This window comes from Cyberlindnera jadinii (genome assembly GCF_001661405.1).
Source record: "Cyberlindnera jadinii NRRL Y-1542 unplaced genomic scaffold CYBJAscaffold_13, whole genome shotgun sequence".
In the NCBI taxonomy this organism is placed as follows: domain Eukaryota; kingdom Fungi; phylum Ascomycota; class Saccharomycetes; order Phaffomycetales; family Wickerhamomycetaceae; genus Williopsis; species Williopsis jadinii.
In genome coordinates this window covers 74,978-89,648 of record NW_017963664.1, presented here as the reverse complement: position 1 = coordinate 89,648, position 14,671 = coordinate 74,978, and the positions used below count along the sequence as shown (strand labels likewise).

Genomic DNA, 14,671 nt, shown 5'->3' with positions numbered 1-14,671 from the left:
AACACTTCACGGCCATGGCCCCTAAAAAGAAGAGGCAGTACAGTAGAAATGGCTGTAAGGAATGTAAGAGGAGGAAGCTGAAATGTGACGAGGGTAAGCCTGAGTGCTGGCAATGCTCACACCTCGGAAAGAGGTGTATCTATTTGAAAAGTATCAAGTTCTCTGACTCAAGGAACGTCACTGTTGAACGTCAGTCTCAGACCAGGACCCGGTACAACTTCATCAACTTTTCCCTACAGAAGACCGATGCATCACCAGCCAGTGAATCGCCGGAGCTATCAGTCTCCAGTGGTGGTGATGGCGGTGGTGGCCATGAGATTGCCTCACTATCGCCATATGTGCCACACATCTCACCCATTGAGGACAAAGATATCATAATTAATGAGGCCTCAACGCTGGCAAACACCATCATTGAGTCTCTGGATACTAATTTTGACGTATTCTCCATGGATTTCGGCATTTTCCCAGACTATGTGAAGAAGCAGGATATACTGAACTCGTTCGATCTACCACAACCTCATAAGACACATCTAGAGATATTTTACGATAAGATTTCAGCCCGGCTAATGCCACTAGAACAGGGCCTTTGCAATGAGATCTTGTTGACGAACGCTAGAAAGGCTCCCTACTTATTAGCTGCAATGCTGAGCCTGGCGACAACAGGAGATGAGAAGCTGAAATACATATCAACCTGCTTGAGCAATATCAGCAACGTTTTCCAAGATCACTCTAAAATCTTGAGCAACATCGAACCTTTGATACTGACGGTCCTTCTGCTAGCAGCTGATCCAACGTCTAATGATTGGAGAGCACATCTCCGGGGTGCTAAAGACCTCTTTGTCAAATATATCAAGTTCTATGCAACCCCTTCATTGCTGTTGGCTAAAAGCTGGTTTGCTGCGATTGAAATCCTTGCTGGATTACAAAACGCTGGTACTGGTAAAAGACATGAACTGAATAATCTACTGGATGTTGGACTGTACGGTTCCAACGGTGATTTGGCTGTTGAAGTTGGCATTTTACTTCCAAGTGGCTATAACCTATTTCTGGGTTATAGCACCGAAGCCATCATCATGTACAGAGAATTCATCAAATTGTCGCACATGGATAATGGAGACATATTGTTCCAAATGAGCCTTATACACAGTGCAAAGGAGTTCCAAGTGGCCAGCGATAACATCCTCATTCCACTAGATAATCCATCACATCCGGATTACTCTGGAAATGAACCAAAAAACATACTTCCCTGGAGCTGTTATGGATTCAAAGAGAACAAGGTTTATTCATGGTTTGATCTGATTCACCATCTACACGTCGATGCACTATTGCTGAAATTGTACAATGAGCATTTCTCCATGGATAAAACACATCCGCTATGTCAAAACCTCATGAAAGGTATGTTAAACATGTGCTTCTTCTACGACGATGCAACAAACGAAATTATAGATCCTCTTGATTCAAGGCTACTGATGTTACAAGGTCCTATGCTAAACTGTGGTTTGAACTGTGTTGATCAGGATGACAAAGACCTTGTGGAAGCTTACTTCAAAAGTCTGATCGACGCCGGAGTGCTGAGTGCCAACGCTACTTTCAACAAAGTCCGTTACGCTTGGACTGGAGTTGGTGTTGATAACATGGAACAACTGCCATTTGCCTGAAAGTAATTTGACTTTGATAAGCAACGTGTGTTTTAACGGCTATATATCTCACTGGAATTCTTTGATAAACACCTCAATGTCATTCCAAATTTTATCCCGTAATGATTCGGCATCATCTGCGAAAGCTTCTTCTAACTCTTGAGCAAGTTTCTCTTTATTCTTTTCATCCTTTATAATGGAGATGATATAATCTGAAAGCTCGTCCTCCTTGGTGCCTAGAATCTCCTCCATGTACTCGTCGAGTTTAGGCTTAAGTCGCTGCAAGAGAGAATCCAATTGATCATCATCAAGATCTTCAAGTGTTAAAGACTTTGAAATGTTCACTTTCAAAGGAATGTTAATAGTTGAAAGGAAGTTGTCAGCCTCTTTCGCTGCTTTGTTCTCGGTTAGTTCTTCTTCTCTATCTTTTTGGTCAGCTTCCATTTCTAACTTCTTATCCCTTCCAGATCTTCTAAATCTGCCATGTTCATACTCCGGTTTAAGGGTTTTATCAAGAGACTGTTCATAGTTTCTTAATTCTTCGAGTTCACGTAGAACATCCTTATTTCTTCTCTGAATGGACTCTACCGATCTCAACTTGTCCCTAAACTTTTTTAGCATATCAGCATTTTCCTTCTTTATTCTCAGTTCCTCATACTGTTCATCAGTCAGATCGTCGTCCTCCTCGTCTGATTCATCATCGTCGTCCTCAACCATACGGTCTGAATCGCTCTGGTATTTTTCAAAGAGCTTACGCAGCTGAGCTTTAGATCTCTTCTTCTCTTCAAGAACCTCCTTCTCCCTCTTCTTTCTTTCGTTTTCGAGCACCTTGAGTCTGAACTCCTTAATATCCTTGATTAGTTGTGGTAATGCATCCTGTGGCACACCTCTCAGTTCTTCCTCGTCAATGACATAATCAACAGTCTTTGCTGTTTTCTTCGCCTTGTTCTTCTCCAAGAGGCGGTCCACTTTCCTTTGTAAGGCCTCCTTGTCTATGGATATCTCATCATTGGGAACTGTATCCTCGATTAGTTGTCTAGTGTTCTTTTCCACCACAATCTTCAATTTGGACTGGTGGACTGCGATATCCAATTCGGTGAGCCTCTTCATTAGAAAAGCATTTTCTTTCACCTCTTTCTCCTTGAGTCTCACAAATAGTACCTTGGAATCACCTTCCTCTAGACAACTCCATTCATAGGGGTGTTCTCCAATCAGCTCGTTCAATAGCTGTTCAATAAGTGGATTTGCAAAGTCTTCGATGCCCAGAATACAAGCTTCGTTCAGCTGTTCTGTAAGTACATTAGGTTTGAACTCCTTCAAATCCTTAAACTTCTGTACCTCATACTGTTCAGCCTCTTCATTCTCCTCTTCTCCTGCTTCGTCGGCATCATTTGATAGAGAAGGGGCAGGTTTGTTGACTCGGTAAAGCCTCGAGCGGTACAATGGGACAGCACCAATGGCATTTGGTTTCGGCCGTGAAGGGTTGATATCCTTGAACTTGGTCAGCAACGCTGACACGCCATGGAATGGCGACGCAGTCACTGTAGGGACGTTGATTAGCGTGTTATCATCCATTTCCTGTGCAATGGGCGTCTATTGGATACAATTACTCCTTCGTACGCATTCAAAGTAAACAGAGAAGTAAAATTCCACACGAGAGTTTATTACCACACCCGGACACCGTCATCAGGAAACATCCCAACACCTCACATCCCAACATCCTAACACCTAACACCTCAACATCACCACATATCCACACAATATTGGTTCCATAGGCTCAGTGATACAGCGTAATATGTAACGGTACTATGGCGTGGTGGACTGTGTAGTTGATATTCCAGATGGTGTGTGACAGTGCTATAGTGTGTGGTTAATTGTAGCATCAAATGTGGAGTTGTATCCATTATCTGGTATGGTGCTTTGTGATGTGCCTTATGATGCCGAAAGTGTTTTGATGATCTTTACCCTTCGTATACGATATGAGCTGAATGGCCAAGTTTCTTGATTAGTTGATGATAAATAGGATCACGTATGCGACTTGATTTTTATGAGAATAAAGACAATGACGAGGGAACTGATTAGGGAGGAAAGCTTGAGGGTAATGAAGCTGATACTGATTACCATATTACTGATTCTTATCCCAATGAAGAGCTGTCAGCACCTTTTCAGCTGTCCTCCAGGATAGCACGCTGGTAGTTTTGCCATCCAATCCTTTGGTTTCAGTTATACTCTGTGGTTTTGATTCTATCGAACATGAAAGCGTTTCCTACAAAGAACAGCCGTGCAGTTGATTATAGATGAGCTATAAAGCACATTGAACACCATTTTGAACGAATCACTACCATACTGCTTTGCAAGAAGAGTTCTATGAAAGCTCAATTGTTGTCTTTTTTCATCGCTATATACTATACAATGTACCCATCTTTTCTTTGCGATGAGATCATTCACGGATGTCAAGAGCTGGACGCTTTGCAGTTCTCTTCTTGATGCCAGCAGCAGCTTGTCTTTCGAAAGAGCTGGCTTCCCTCAAGTCACGGCCTGCATTGTCGAGATCTTTAACCTTGTAAATACGCACCAGCCAGTTCTCTGATGTGAATGCCTCTTCGACAACGTTGAGTTCAGGCTCCTCTGAGATGACTTGACTACGGACTCTGTCCACTGCTGGTCTGCCACTTCTCATATGGACATCAACAAACCTGTGGTAGGACATCTTGTACAGTAAAGAGTCCTTCATTGTTTGCGTGGCTTCTCGACCAACCTTGTACTCTCCTCTCTCAGTGAAGAAGCTTCTCTCCTTCACCTCGTCGGGCCAAATACCTTGGGCAATACGGATCATCCATAAGAACTTATTCAAGTCATCACCGGAGAATCCAAGCATACCACCAAATATGATCAACACGTAATCAACATCGTGCTGCTTCAACACCTTGTAGGCAACCTCTTCATTGGAGCACATAGCCTTACCGACAGTAGCGATATGGGTGTTATTCCAAGTATTGTTGTCCACCAACGTTGTACGGTCTGCCATACCTCCAATTTGGTAGCCGTAATCCCACCAAGCTGCAACTTTGGCATCTTCTGGTGTGTTCATACGGAGCCAATAGTACGCCTCACGGTAGTCGTCGATCAATTGCTGAGAGCCGTCTGGGGCCTTTGTAGCCAAAACGACAGAAGGTGACGAATATGCATTGGATGTGACCCAAGTACAGTGGAAGACGAACAAATAGAGATAGAATACAAAGGTACCGACAACTGCAAACTTCGATAGGATGTCAAAGATGGACTTCTTGTCATCCTTTGGTTTCTCGGTCTTGTCCTCCTTGAGGTAATCAGAAAAGTCCAAGTACACGTCAAACAGTTTTGATACAGCAACTGCTGCAGAGACACAGATGATTGGAGTCAACGTCAACATGAGACGAACCATAACACCTGCAAAGTAGGAACAGAGCACGGAGTAAGCAATTACAAAGATGTGTTCATTACGGAGCTCTTGGAAGAGCAAGAAGATACCTGCTGGGAACAACCAGATCAAGAACTGTGTGTCAAAGAAGAAAGAAGGCCATGCTGTAGGCTGATGTTCTGAGACAGAAGCGATGATTGGGATGTGGATCTTTGCATAGTTTGTATCCCAGAGCGAGTAGAAACGACCAGTCCATGGTGCAATCAATCCGGCATATGTCAAGGAAACCAACCCTGCGATACCCAAGAGAATGATCAAGATGACCGAAACAAACAAGACGGATTTGAACTTGTTTGAAGGGACCTTTGAGCGGATGTATTCACCAAAGCATACGATTTGGATCAATCCAAAGACACCAAGTGCAGCCATGTGGTCGTTCGAACGGATAGGTAAGAATCCGACAAAAGGGATCTGCATCGAGGCCAGAGTACCGATTGCGTACCAGGTTGAGTAAGCGGTGTATAGCTTATGGCTATAACGTCCCATAAGTATGAGGATGAAGACGTGCAATGGGATCAAGTTTGTAATGAAGACGTAACCACCCCAGGCTGAGACCATGTAGAAATAGAAGCCTGCTGCCCAAGCTGCCCAAAACACAGAGCCCTCCTTTGAAGCCTTGATCCAGAAGTAGAACGTCGTCATCAGCAAGGTGATGGCGATGGCCTCGTTATCATAAGATCCGGCAACGGATCTTGAGATGTAACCAGGCGCAATGCCCATGAACGCAGCAGCCAATAACCCAGCAGACTTATCCTTAATCTCTGCGGTGAAGAGGTAGGTGAAGTATGCAGTGACACCTGAGAACGCTGGCGCAAGCATAACACAGATGTTTCTGATGTCCACTGGCAGCCCAATCTTTCTCAGCCCGTGCCATATGGAGCCGGCTGTCACCATCAGGCCTGGATACAACGTACCACCGGTAACTCTGCCCAATGGGTACCAGGTCTTGTCGTCAAACCAATTGAGAAACTCATAGTAGCTGTGAGACACCAGGTACTTCGTGGCCCTGAAGTTGAACCACGGGTCAAACTCGTGGATGATGGACTCGAACCGAACCACGGAGAACAGACGCGACGACACAGCAGCAGCAGCTATGGAAAAGAGAATCGTGACCCTCAACAGCAGTTTGATATTGGCCAGCGTGGCCTCCGAAACCTCAACCGACATTCTCGCAGTGGTGTGCTTTCTCTGCTCTTTGCAATGCAACAATACCAGGCGTGACGGGGTTGAATTGATGTCTTACAAGTGTGCCAAAGTCGAAGAAGAGACACCTGTTCTTCTGCTTGAACAAAACGGTTTGGGCTGCGGGCAACACCGGCGGCGCAAACCGGGGGTAGTGGTCACGTGACCGCTGTCCGTGCCCTCGGATTACCCCCTCCGTGTGTTTCCCCTATCGAAAAACCACCAATGTGTGGCGGGCTGTGTGTCGCCCGGGGCCGTGTGCAATTTCCTCTCCTGGAACGAAAAATTGTCGCTATCGCCCGCTTTTTTTTTTCAACGTCTTGTTTGGGTAACAAATCACACCGAGTGCCATTGCAACTTTCCCAAGTGGGCATTCTGTCCTGTTCATCCGATAGTGGGAAAGCATCAGAACCTGTGATACCTGGTGTATTTTAGCTGGGCAGTGGTGTGCGATACCAAAATCTGAGTATTGGAGGTTGGTTTTTGATTGGCAGACACATCACACGGAGCGTTCATTCGAGTCCTGTTGCACGTTGTAAGCTCATCCCTCTGGTCCCCCAGGAATTTTCGGTGTTTTCCATCAAGAGTCATCACTGAGTAGCGTTGCATAAAACGGGCCATGAGCCAGGACGATAAGAAGGCGGTGAAGGCACGGGAGGAAGGGCCTGTGCCGGAGGTGAGCCATGAGCAGCACGTCACGATAAAGGAGCCACCGCAACATGCGCATGTGTCAGTGTCGGCTGCTCACCACCTCTCGCAACCTGCTATCCAGAGGAAAGTGAGCGGTGGTGTCCTTGCAGCCGGGAGTGGAGACGCCGTTGTGGAAGATGGAGGCACCATCACGTTCCAGAAGAGGATTGTGCCGAAGCAGAGAACGCAGAGCGTTCAAAGCGTGCTGTCGAGTGTTTCACTGCGGAGCTTTGTTAACCAGCACAACCGTTCGCAGGTGCAGCTTCACCAGAGTGCACAGGTTGCTGGCAACAACGACAACGGCACAGCCAATAACAACAACAGCAGCGGCAGGAGTAACATCAACAGCGGCAACACTGTCAACGCTGCCAACGCTGCCAACGGCACACAGCCATCGCAGGAACAGTTCATCAGTGCTAAAACACATATACAGGCACCAGCCGCTGCTGCGTCTTCCAAGCGTAAAGCGTCCTTTGAAATTGGACAACGATTACCCTTCAACCAAGATGACGAGAGGTCTGTTGAAGAGTCCGCTGTTTCCAACTCTGGAGATGAAGGAGACAGCAGTGATAGCACAGAACAGAATAAGAACCTCACGGATGATGCCTTGAAGAAACTCAGCAACTTTGCCAAATTCCAACCGGCAGAGGTGGATATGAGTATGCGTACCACGACGGCTATTGAAGATTACATTCCACGGTATGAGCCAGCAGCAGCAGCACAACAACAGCAGCAGCAGCAGCAGCAGCAACAGCAGGATCAACAGCAGCCGGAGTTGCAACAACAGAGTGACCAGGATTCAACACACCCGCTGCTGTCGAGAAATAGCTCACAGATACAGCTGACGTTGCAACCGCAGCCACACAGAGTAGTGTCACAGTCAAGAGTTCATCAAATCAGTCAACCACACTCGCTGTCGCCTTCGATATCCCAGGACTCGAATCACAGCAGCAGACAGCAATCTGGTACACATGCACAACAGCTGCTGTTATCGCAAACGACATCTTCACAGGACCTACGCACATTCCAGCCATCACCAACTAGCTTTCTTGACAATGCAAATCTCAAGACCATAAACGATCCAAAAAGACCCATGTACGTTCCAGCGGTGCTCCGTCAATCCAATACTAATTTGAAGCCCGAGGATGTGAAGCATATAAACGAACAAAACTCTCGCAAGTCGAAGAACGTCATAGCAGACGCTGCTCACTCGTTGAAGTCGCAAACGTCGCATTGGAAGCTGGGCTTTGACAACAACAACAAGCTACCAACAAGGGCACATTGGCGTCGTGACGTTACGAGAAACTCGTGTGCTTATTGTGACGTTCAATTCACCTTCTTCGAAAGACGTCACCATTGCAGAAGATGCGGTGATATCTTTTGTGCACAGCATACTTCTCATCTCTTGAAGCTGGGACCAGATGCCCAGTTCACCCTGGGTGGGTCTGGTGTGCTATGCAAAGTGTGTGACAGATGTACAAAGGACTATGAGGATTTTTACAAGTCCAAATTTGGTGATAATTCACTTGCAAGGAAATCGAGTGTCATTGGTGTGGATGATAACACCAGACAGAATGGCAATACTGACAGTGTAAATGGTGGTGCTAATGGTGCTATAGTTGGTAGCGTTCCAGCAGATTGGAGCTGGAGCTCATTCTGATCAATCTGAGTAAAAAGGATGTTGAAAATGTGCTGTAACACAACAATGATAAAAAGGCAGAAAAGGACCGCTATATATGCAATTAATAACATGAAAATGCAGTGGAAGCCATGGATCTAGTAGTTGACCATTGTAGGTTGGTTGAGGGATGCGATGACTTGCTCAAAACCTGGTAAAATGGAAAACCATGATGACTAGTGAGATATTCCGGGGAGTTTAAGATGGACAACAGCTCGTAGAGCATATTCACTTCCGGATGTTATTATAGATATTAGGTTTCAGTTGTATTATATAACAGAGCTCGTGTCATTGAATATAAACACTCAATTATCATCTGTCTAATTCCCTTTTTGATTTTGATTTTAAAATAATATAGATAGGTCTATTTCTTATCAGAAAATTCAATACGCCATGTTTAAAGAATATGGTCCTTTATTTTACCCAATGTCTTTATCAGAAGCTCCTGTAACAATCATACTGCTCATCACAACTGAGCTAATCCAGGACATATCACCTCCCAATTGATGGAATAGTAAACATATTTCGAAAATATGCTTATTCAAAGTGATCTCCATAGCTTTCACGGGTGTTAGTATGGTTGGTGCCAGTTTAAACCCAAACACCAACAGCCCAGCCCGCGTAAGTTGATTCCTGTTGATGCCATCTACTCGTCCTGAATTGATGTTGAGAGAAGGCTATTTTGCGTTGAGAGACTAGAGATACCCACATGAAGGTCCATAATTCATATATAACGTAGATTTCATTGAAAGTAGGTGTGTCCAAGGTGATAGCGGGGGGTTGTGATGTCTTGATCAGCATTGGATGTATTTGCTGGCGTCAGTATTGGAAAATTAGGAAACCCTGCAAGAATATGGCGAACAAAACATGCCACCCTGTGTAACAATTCGTATAAGAAGCAAATGAGAACTTCCAATTGATACCAACTTGGAAGCACAATGTCGTTTCATTCGTTGTATTACATTGGCTGAAGCGTTTTATTGGAATCACCATAGAACTTTGCCGTTGGAGGCCGCGAAATCAACCATTGGGAAAACTACACCGGGGCCACTTTGACAAACTTGAGCCATGGACGATTCCATAGGAGATTGGCCATAAGTTTTATATGAAACTAGCTTGAAAATGTCAGATGATGAAAGGCAGGGCATAGACGAGCCAGCGGTTGAGGAGCCAGCGGTTGAGGAGCCAGCGGTTGAGGAGCCAGCGGTTGAGGAGCTGACTATAGAAGAAACTGCCATTGGAGAGACAAAGGTAGACAACAACACAGCAGATACAGCTGGCGGGAAGCGAACAGATGAGACACACGAGGATACAAATGTGGGAAACACTGTCAATGATGAACCAGAGAAAGACAATGACGACGATGACTTTGGATCATTCTCTGATGCATCCTTCGACGAATTTGAGGAACCCCCAGAGAACACGTCCGTACAGCAACCAGAATCCGAGAAGATAGCGTCTCTCCTACTATCGTCATATTCTGACAGGGATAAGTTGATCACTATAATAGATGAACTGACTCTGCAAACGTTTCCGGATCAACTGCCTACTTTTACTATACCAGAGGACACGTCAATACTGAATCCAAGGTCTCAGCATTTACTTGAAAGACTAATAGCACCACCTCATTTGAAGCCTTACAATTGGAAAACAGGGTCGTTGAGGAGACAGCTTCTGATGACACTTGGGCTTCCTGATGATACTATCCAGAAAAAAGAGAGGGAAAATGGATTCGACATGTCCACTTATGTCGTTAAGACCTTAGAGCAACTGCACATTGATGATGGCCAGAAGAAGAAAATGCTCGAGGAAACCAATACCAAATTTGCAGAGATTGGCAACGTTATTACAGCAGATGATCTCTTGGAAATGAATGATAAGGAATTGCAAATGGCCATAGAGAAACTGGAAATACAGGTCTCCATGGTGGAGAAATACTTGGCTGTTTGGGATGATGAAAAGACCAAATTAGAGGAGGATAGAAAGACATTTGAAAGCGTTGTCGAGAATTTAGTGGGCCATACCCAAAGGTTAAGACGTGAAGAGACAATGAAATCTTTAAAGAAGGAAAAGGAAAAGAGCAAACTGAACAGTTTATTCAAGTTAAAGAAGAACTAGGTAGAGGTCCAATGGATAAAGGAGAGATAAAAAAAGAAAACAGAAATCTATAGTAATCATCATCATTAAAAAAAGATAAACAAAATGTACAATATAAAACCAATCAAATGATTCAGTTGGCAAAGCTGCGAATATTTGGTTGGCTCTGTGACGAATCGTTGGATGTAACATCCCCCAAATACGTGTTGAAATTAGCCAATCCTTGGAATCCCATAGTGTTGTTGAAACTCTGAAAGTCAAATTCTGGCAAGTTCATATAAAACTCGTTATAGTGGTTGCTATCACTTGCCGTATCAGACCTGGATTCTTTCTCTGGAAACAACTCCGAAGGGTCAAAGTTAACTGCACTATTGGATGGAATGTTGTTTGTGAAAAGATAAAGATCCGGGAACTCCAAAACTTCTGTTGTTGGCACTTGAATGTTGCCTTGCGGAGGCATTGGTTGCTGTTGAACCTGAAGAGGAAGCGCAGGAGGAGCTCCAACGTTTAGGCCCACAGCTTCGCCTTGTTGCATGTTCATAACAGGGGTTCTCTGAGGCTGTTGTTGTTGAGGCGGTGTCTGATAAACAGCCGGAGATGGTGCAATATCATTAACGTATCTCTGTGGTGGTGGAACGTTCTGGGGAGGTACAGGAGCTTGGGGTAAAGCTTCTTCTGGAGCAGGCGTTGGAGCAGGCGTAGTACCAGCGTTGTTTTGTTGTACTTCATTCTTTCTGGCCAAACTCGACACTAGCTTCTCCCTAGCCTTTGGATCTTTGATAAACTTATCCAATTCATAACGGATTAGTGAGGCAACCATATGATTTCTTCCAACCTCATTGAGTGCATCATCGCAGATTGCAAATCCAATTTTTGCGCTTTTTGCGATAGCAGAGTTTTGCGAATCCATATGGCAGAGGAAAGTCATTGCAGCAATGAAGAATATTGGAATAGTCATTGCATGACAATACTTGATGTCACCAGATTTCAACAACTTCGAGACAATATCGGCAATGATTCTTGATGCTTTGAAAACAATGCCTTCAGATGGGTACTGCTTACCGTTAAGAGTGGCACTTCTCACCATTGTGGATCTGTGTGCCAAACACACAGCATAGTAATAATACAAGTTCAAAATACTCACTGGTAATGAATCGTGCTTTGTAGGAGAATATTGCAACGCCGGCGGAAGGTTATTTCTCCAGCTACTCATGATCATGTCGCAGTGTGTAATAACCAGTTGATCACGATGACGCTTGAACTTCTCTGCTCTGACACTGTATTGTTCTTGAAGTACAATTGACATAATCTCACTGAGCCTGATCATCTGAATAAACGCTTCGGCATCCTTTCTGGATAAATCAGGGGTAAAATCTTCCAGTTGAAGCATTGGAACATCACAGTCCTCTAACAAGATACTTCTTGGTCTTCCGAATGCAACTGAAACAGACATATCCTTGATGTACAAATCCCACCAGATGATTTTGCATATTCTAACTCTTTCCTCTGTATATTTTGACGCCCTTGCCAAATTTCTGTTAAAGCCGTAACCTTGGGCGACAATGATGGCAATTCTTGTCCAATAAAACGAGTTACCCAGGATATCATCCACACCTTCCCAAAATCTTGAAAACAATATCAAGGACTGTACCACTGCAACTTCGTCAGTCTCAAAATTTGCATCGTATAGTGCCTTTGCACGTTGATAAAAAGTTGCGCTGGCCAAATAGTTCGAGCCATCAGAGTCAAATATCAGAGGGTTTGTTGACATTCTAGATCCTGCCAAGAGCACGGACTGTAGCAATAGTAAGCTTACCGTGCCGTTCTGGTAGTCCTCCATAAAGATCTGCTTGTTGATGATTGGCTCCATTGGATAGATGTGTTCAAAGAACGAATTGATCAAGTCATCACACAAGTGCTTCTCCGGCAAGTGGAACGCACCTCTCAACCTTAGAATTTCCATCTGCACTGTGTCCAAGTTCAACCGCGTCTTCTCCATCGTGCTTCTCAACGAAGGGGGTATGAAATCACAAATCTTGAGATGTGGGTCCCTGTCCAAGTTATCCGTAAGCAACTTTGCCGTTGAAGAGCGTCCATGGTAGGAGAAAGTATTTGTGTTCTTCTTAACGAGTTTCTGCGAGTCGATCCTGGCGCTTCGTGCAGAGATGGCAGCCAAGGGTTCATTCCTCCTTTTACTGGACGACCCCGTTGTAGTATTTGAAGGCCCAGCTGTTGTAGAACCAGCCCCCACCAGCGGTGATGGTTTGACATTATTGCCATTGTTGTTGTTGTTGGCTGCTGCTGTTGCCGCCAACGACAACGAAGGGGACGAGTGTTCCAACTTGACACCAACTCCACCTCCAGGTACTGGTGCCTTTGAATCCTGGAGCTTTGCCGCTTCCAGCTTCCTCTTTTTACTAGCATTCTTCCTCTCCTTGCGCTCTGGGAATTTGCATTCACACCCAAAGGTCAAACAATTTGTGCAAGGAATATGAAGCGTAGCATCACAGCGCACTTTTCTCGAATGACAAACTTCACAAGCACGGGATGATCTGTTTCTCTTGAACTTGACGGAATGCTTCTTCTCCTTCTTCGCAGGAGTGTTGGACTCTTCTTTGTTGTCCATTAGATCCCTTCTTGGATGCTCGATTTCAAACTAAGCACAGAGTGTTATGTATCAAGACGGTTGAATCCTCAAGCAGCTGATTTTCCTCTTCGCGGTTGTGCATCAAACAGAGAATCAAAACAAGGAAGAAAACACACACACCCAAATCACAAAATTTCGAAACAAGAGAGAACTTGGGGTGTACTGGCCGTAATGTTTCCTACCAGGGCCCTTTTTACTTGTTTTAGTCTCTTACTGCGTGAGGGGGAAGGGGTAAAACACAGCTGAAAACGAAGACAAAGCAGAACAGCAGAAAAATATTCAAAATTACGTATTTCCGCAAGGTTTTCGGACAAGCACAAAAAGAAAAACAAACAGAAAAACAGCAAATGCTCGCTTTAGCTTCTTTTTAGTGTCTGTATTGCTTATTAATCGCTTCAATGCAGTTGTGATTATTTTTTCCTGAGGGTTTTACCTGTAATCACGAATCGTTAGACTTGAACGGTAGTCTCCCCTAATTCTTTTGCTTTCGTTCTCTTTTGCCTTCTCTCGATCTCAGCACCTCGTTAGGTGAGGCATAAACTGTGTGCTTCCTACTGGTTTATATTTCCAGTTCAACCGCGGCTCTGGGAGGGGACGGTCATCGACACACTCAAAATTATAAATGCGCAACGAAATGCACAGAGGCCTCTGTTGTTTGCGGGAACTATGGAGAGCCCACTAAATGCATATGGGAAAGGACCCACAGTTGGAGGCCCAAAGAGTCGTATTAGCTTCAAGGTGGTGAATCCTTGAAAACGCACACGCACCCGCACATATATACACTCTGTATCCCTCTCCAATGCGCTGTTATTCCGTCTTTCGCCATCACTATGGGCTGGGAAAAATACAGAAACTTCAGCTTTACGTGCGATCTACTCACAGTTAAGGCATTGCTTCTAAAGTCCACCCAACACACAGCAAACACCTATCGAATTGAAATTAGTGATCTGCTAACGCACGAGCTCACAGATGCTTTGTGCCAATTGTGATGTATTTGTCCCTTCGCCCAGATATTTGAGCAGTTCAAGAGAAGAAAAGGTGGGGATCCTCGCTAAAGCCCTCCTGGGTTTAATCGTGTTTGACAGATATCCGGAGAGCTACGGACGTGACATATTGAAAATGACATCGGACATCCAAACACCCACCACCACAGGAGAGGATGCCCGTCAGGAGATTCTGGCGATAACACGGTCGGGAGTTTGCATTGGGACCTGTCTCGAACCCGTTGGCCTTTTGTGATTGTCCATATGATGACTTCGATCCGGCTTTAGTCTCCATAA

General features: G+C 44.8%; 6 protein-coding genes across 6 annotated transcripts; 3 read left to right on the top strand and 3 right to left on the bottom strand.

The window, feature by feature from the left end:
• Positions 1-14: 14 nt before the first annotated feature.
• Positions 15-1,658, top strand: CYBJADRAFT_174540 (Zn(II)2Cys6 transcription factor; the record flags this gene model as incomplete). Its single annotated transcript, XM_020216590.1, has 1 exon — positions 15-1,658. One exon carries the CDS (start codon positions 15-17, stop codon positions 1,656-1,658), a length of 1,644 nt encoding a protein of 547 aa, XP_020068924.1.
• SNU71 (Snu71p) lies at positions 1,255-3,244 on the bottom strand. Its single transcript, XM_020215569.1, has one exon. It carries the CDS (start codon positions 3,210-3,212, stop codon positions 1,707-1,709), a length of 1,506 nt encoding a protein of 501 aa, XP_020068923.1. The 5' UTR covers positions 3,213-3,244; the 3' UTR covers positions 1,255-1,706.
• A 674-nt stretch (positions 3,245-3,918) lies between these two features.
• On the bottom strand, positions 3,919-6,328 carry STT3 (dolichyl-diphosphooligosaccharide--protein glycosyltransferase subunit STT3). The gene has a single exon (XM_020215568.1). It carries the CDS (start codon positions 6,262-6,264, stop codon positions 4,078-4,080), a length of 2,187 nt encoding a protein of 728 aa, XP_020068922.1. The 5' UTR covers positions 6,265-6,328; the 3' UTR covers positions 3,919-4,077.
• Positions 6,329-6,614: 286 nt separating this feature from the next.
• CYBJADRAFT_168936 (FYVE-domain-containing protein) lies at positions 6,615-8,743 on the top strand. Its single transcript, XM_020215567.1, has one exon. The coding sequence runs from the start codon at positions 6,899-6,901 to the stop codon at positions 8,627-8,629; it is 1,731 nt and encodes a 576-aa protein (XP_020068921.1). The 5' UTR covers positions 6,615-6,898; the 3' UTR covers positions 8,630-8,743.
• A 1,026-nt stretch (positions 8,744-9,769) lies between these two features.
• Positions 9,770-10,853, top strand: LAA2 (Laa2p; the record flags this gene model as incomplete). The annotated part of the gene is made up of 1 exon (XM_020217403.1): positions 9,770-10,853. The coding sequence occupies one exon, from the start codon at positions 9,770-9,772 to the stop codon at positions 10,763-10,765; it is 996 nt and encodes a 331-aa protein (XP_020068920.1). The 3' UTR covers positions 10,766-10,853.
• A 615-nt stretch (positions 10,854-11,468) lies between these two features.
• CYBJADRAFT_130599 (uncharacterized protein) lies at positions 11,469-13,370 on the bottom strand (the record flags this gene model as incomplete). The annotated part of the gene is made up of 2 exons (XM_020212928.1): positions 11,469-13,042; positions 13,094-13,370. Coding segments are annotated over 2 exons (1,851 nt in total), but the record flags the coding sequence as incomplete, so codon positions are not given.
• Positions 13,371-14,671: the final 1,301 nt, after the last annotated feature.

Coding starts and splice junctions, on each gene's coding strand:
- STT3 (XM_020215568.1), bottom strand. CDS start 6,264: ATGTCGGTTGAGGTTTCGGAGGCCACGCTGGCCAATATCAAACTGCTG.
- SNU71 (XM_020215569.1), bottom strand. CDS start 3,212: ATGGATGATAACACGCTAATCAACGTCCCTACAGTGACTGCGTCGCCA.
- CYBJADRAFT_168936 (XM_020215567.1), top strand. CDS start 6,899: ATGAGCCAGGACGATAAGAAGGCGGTGAAGGCACGGGAGGAAGGGCCT.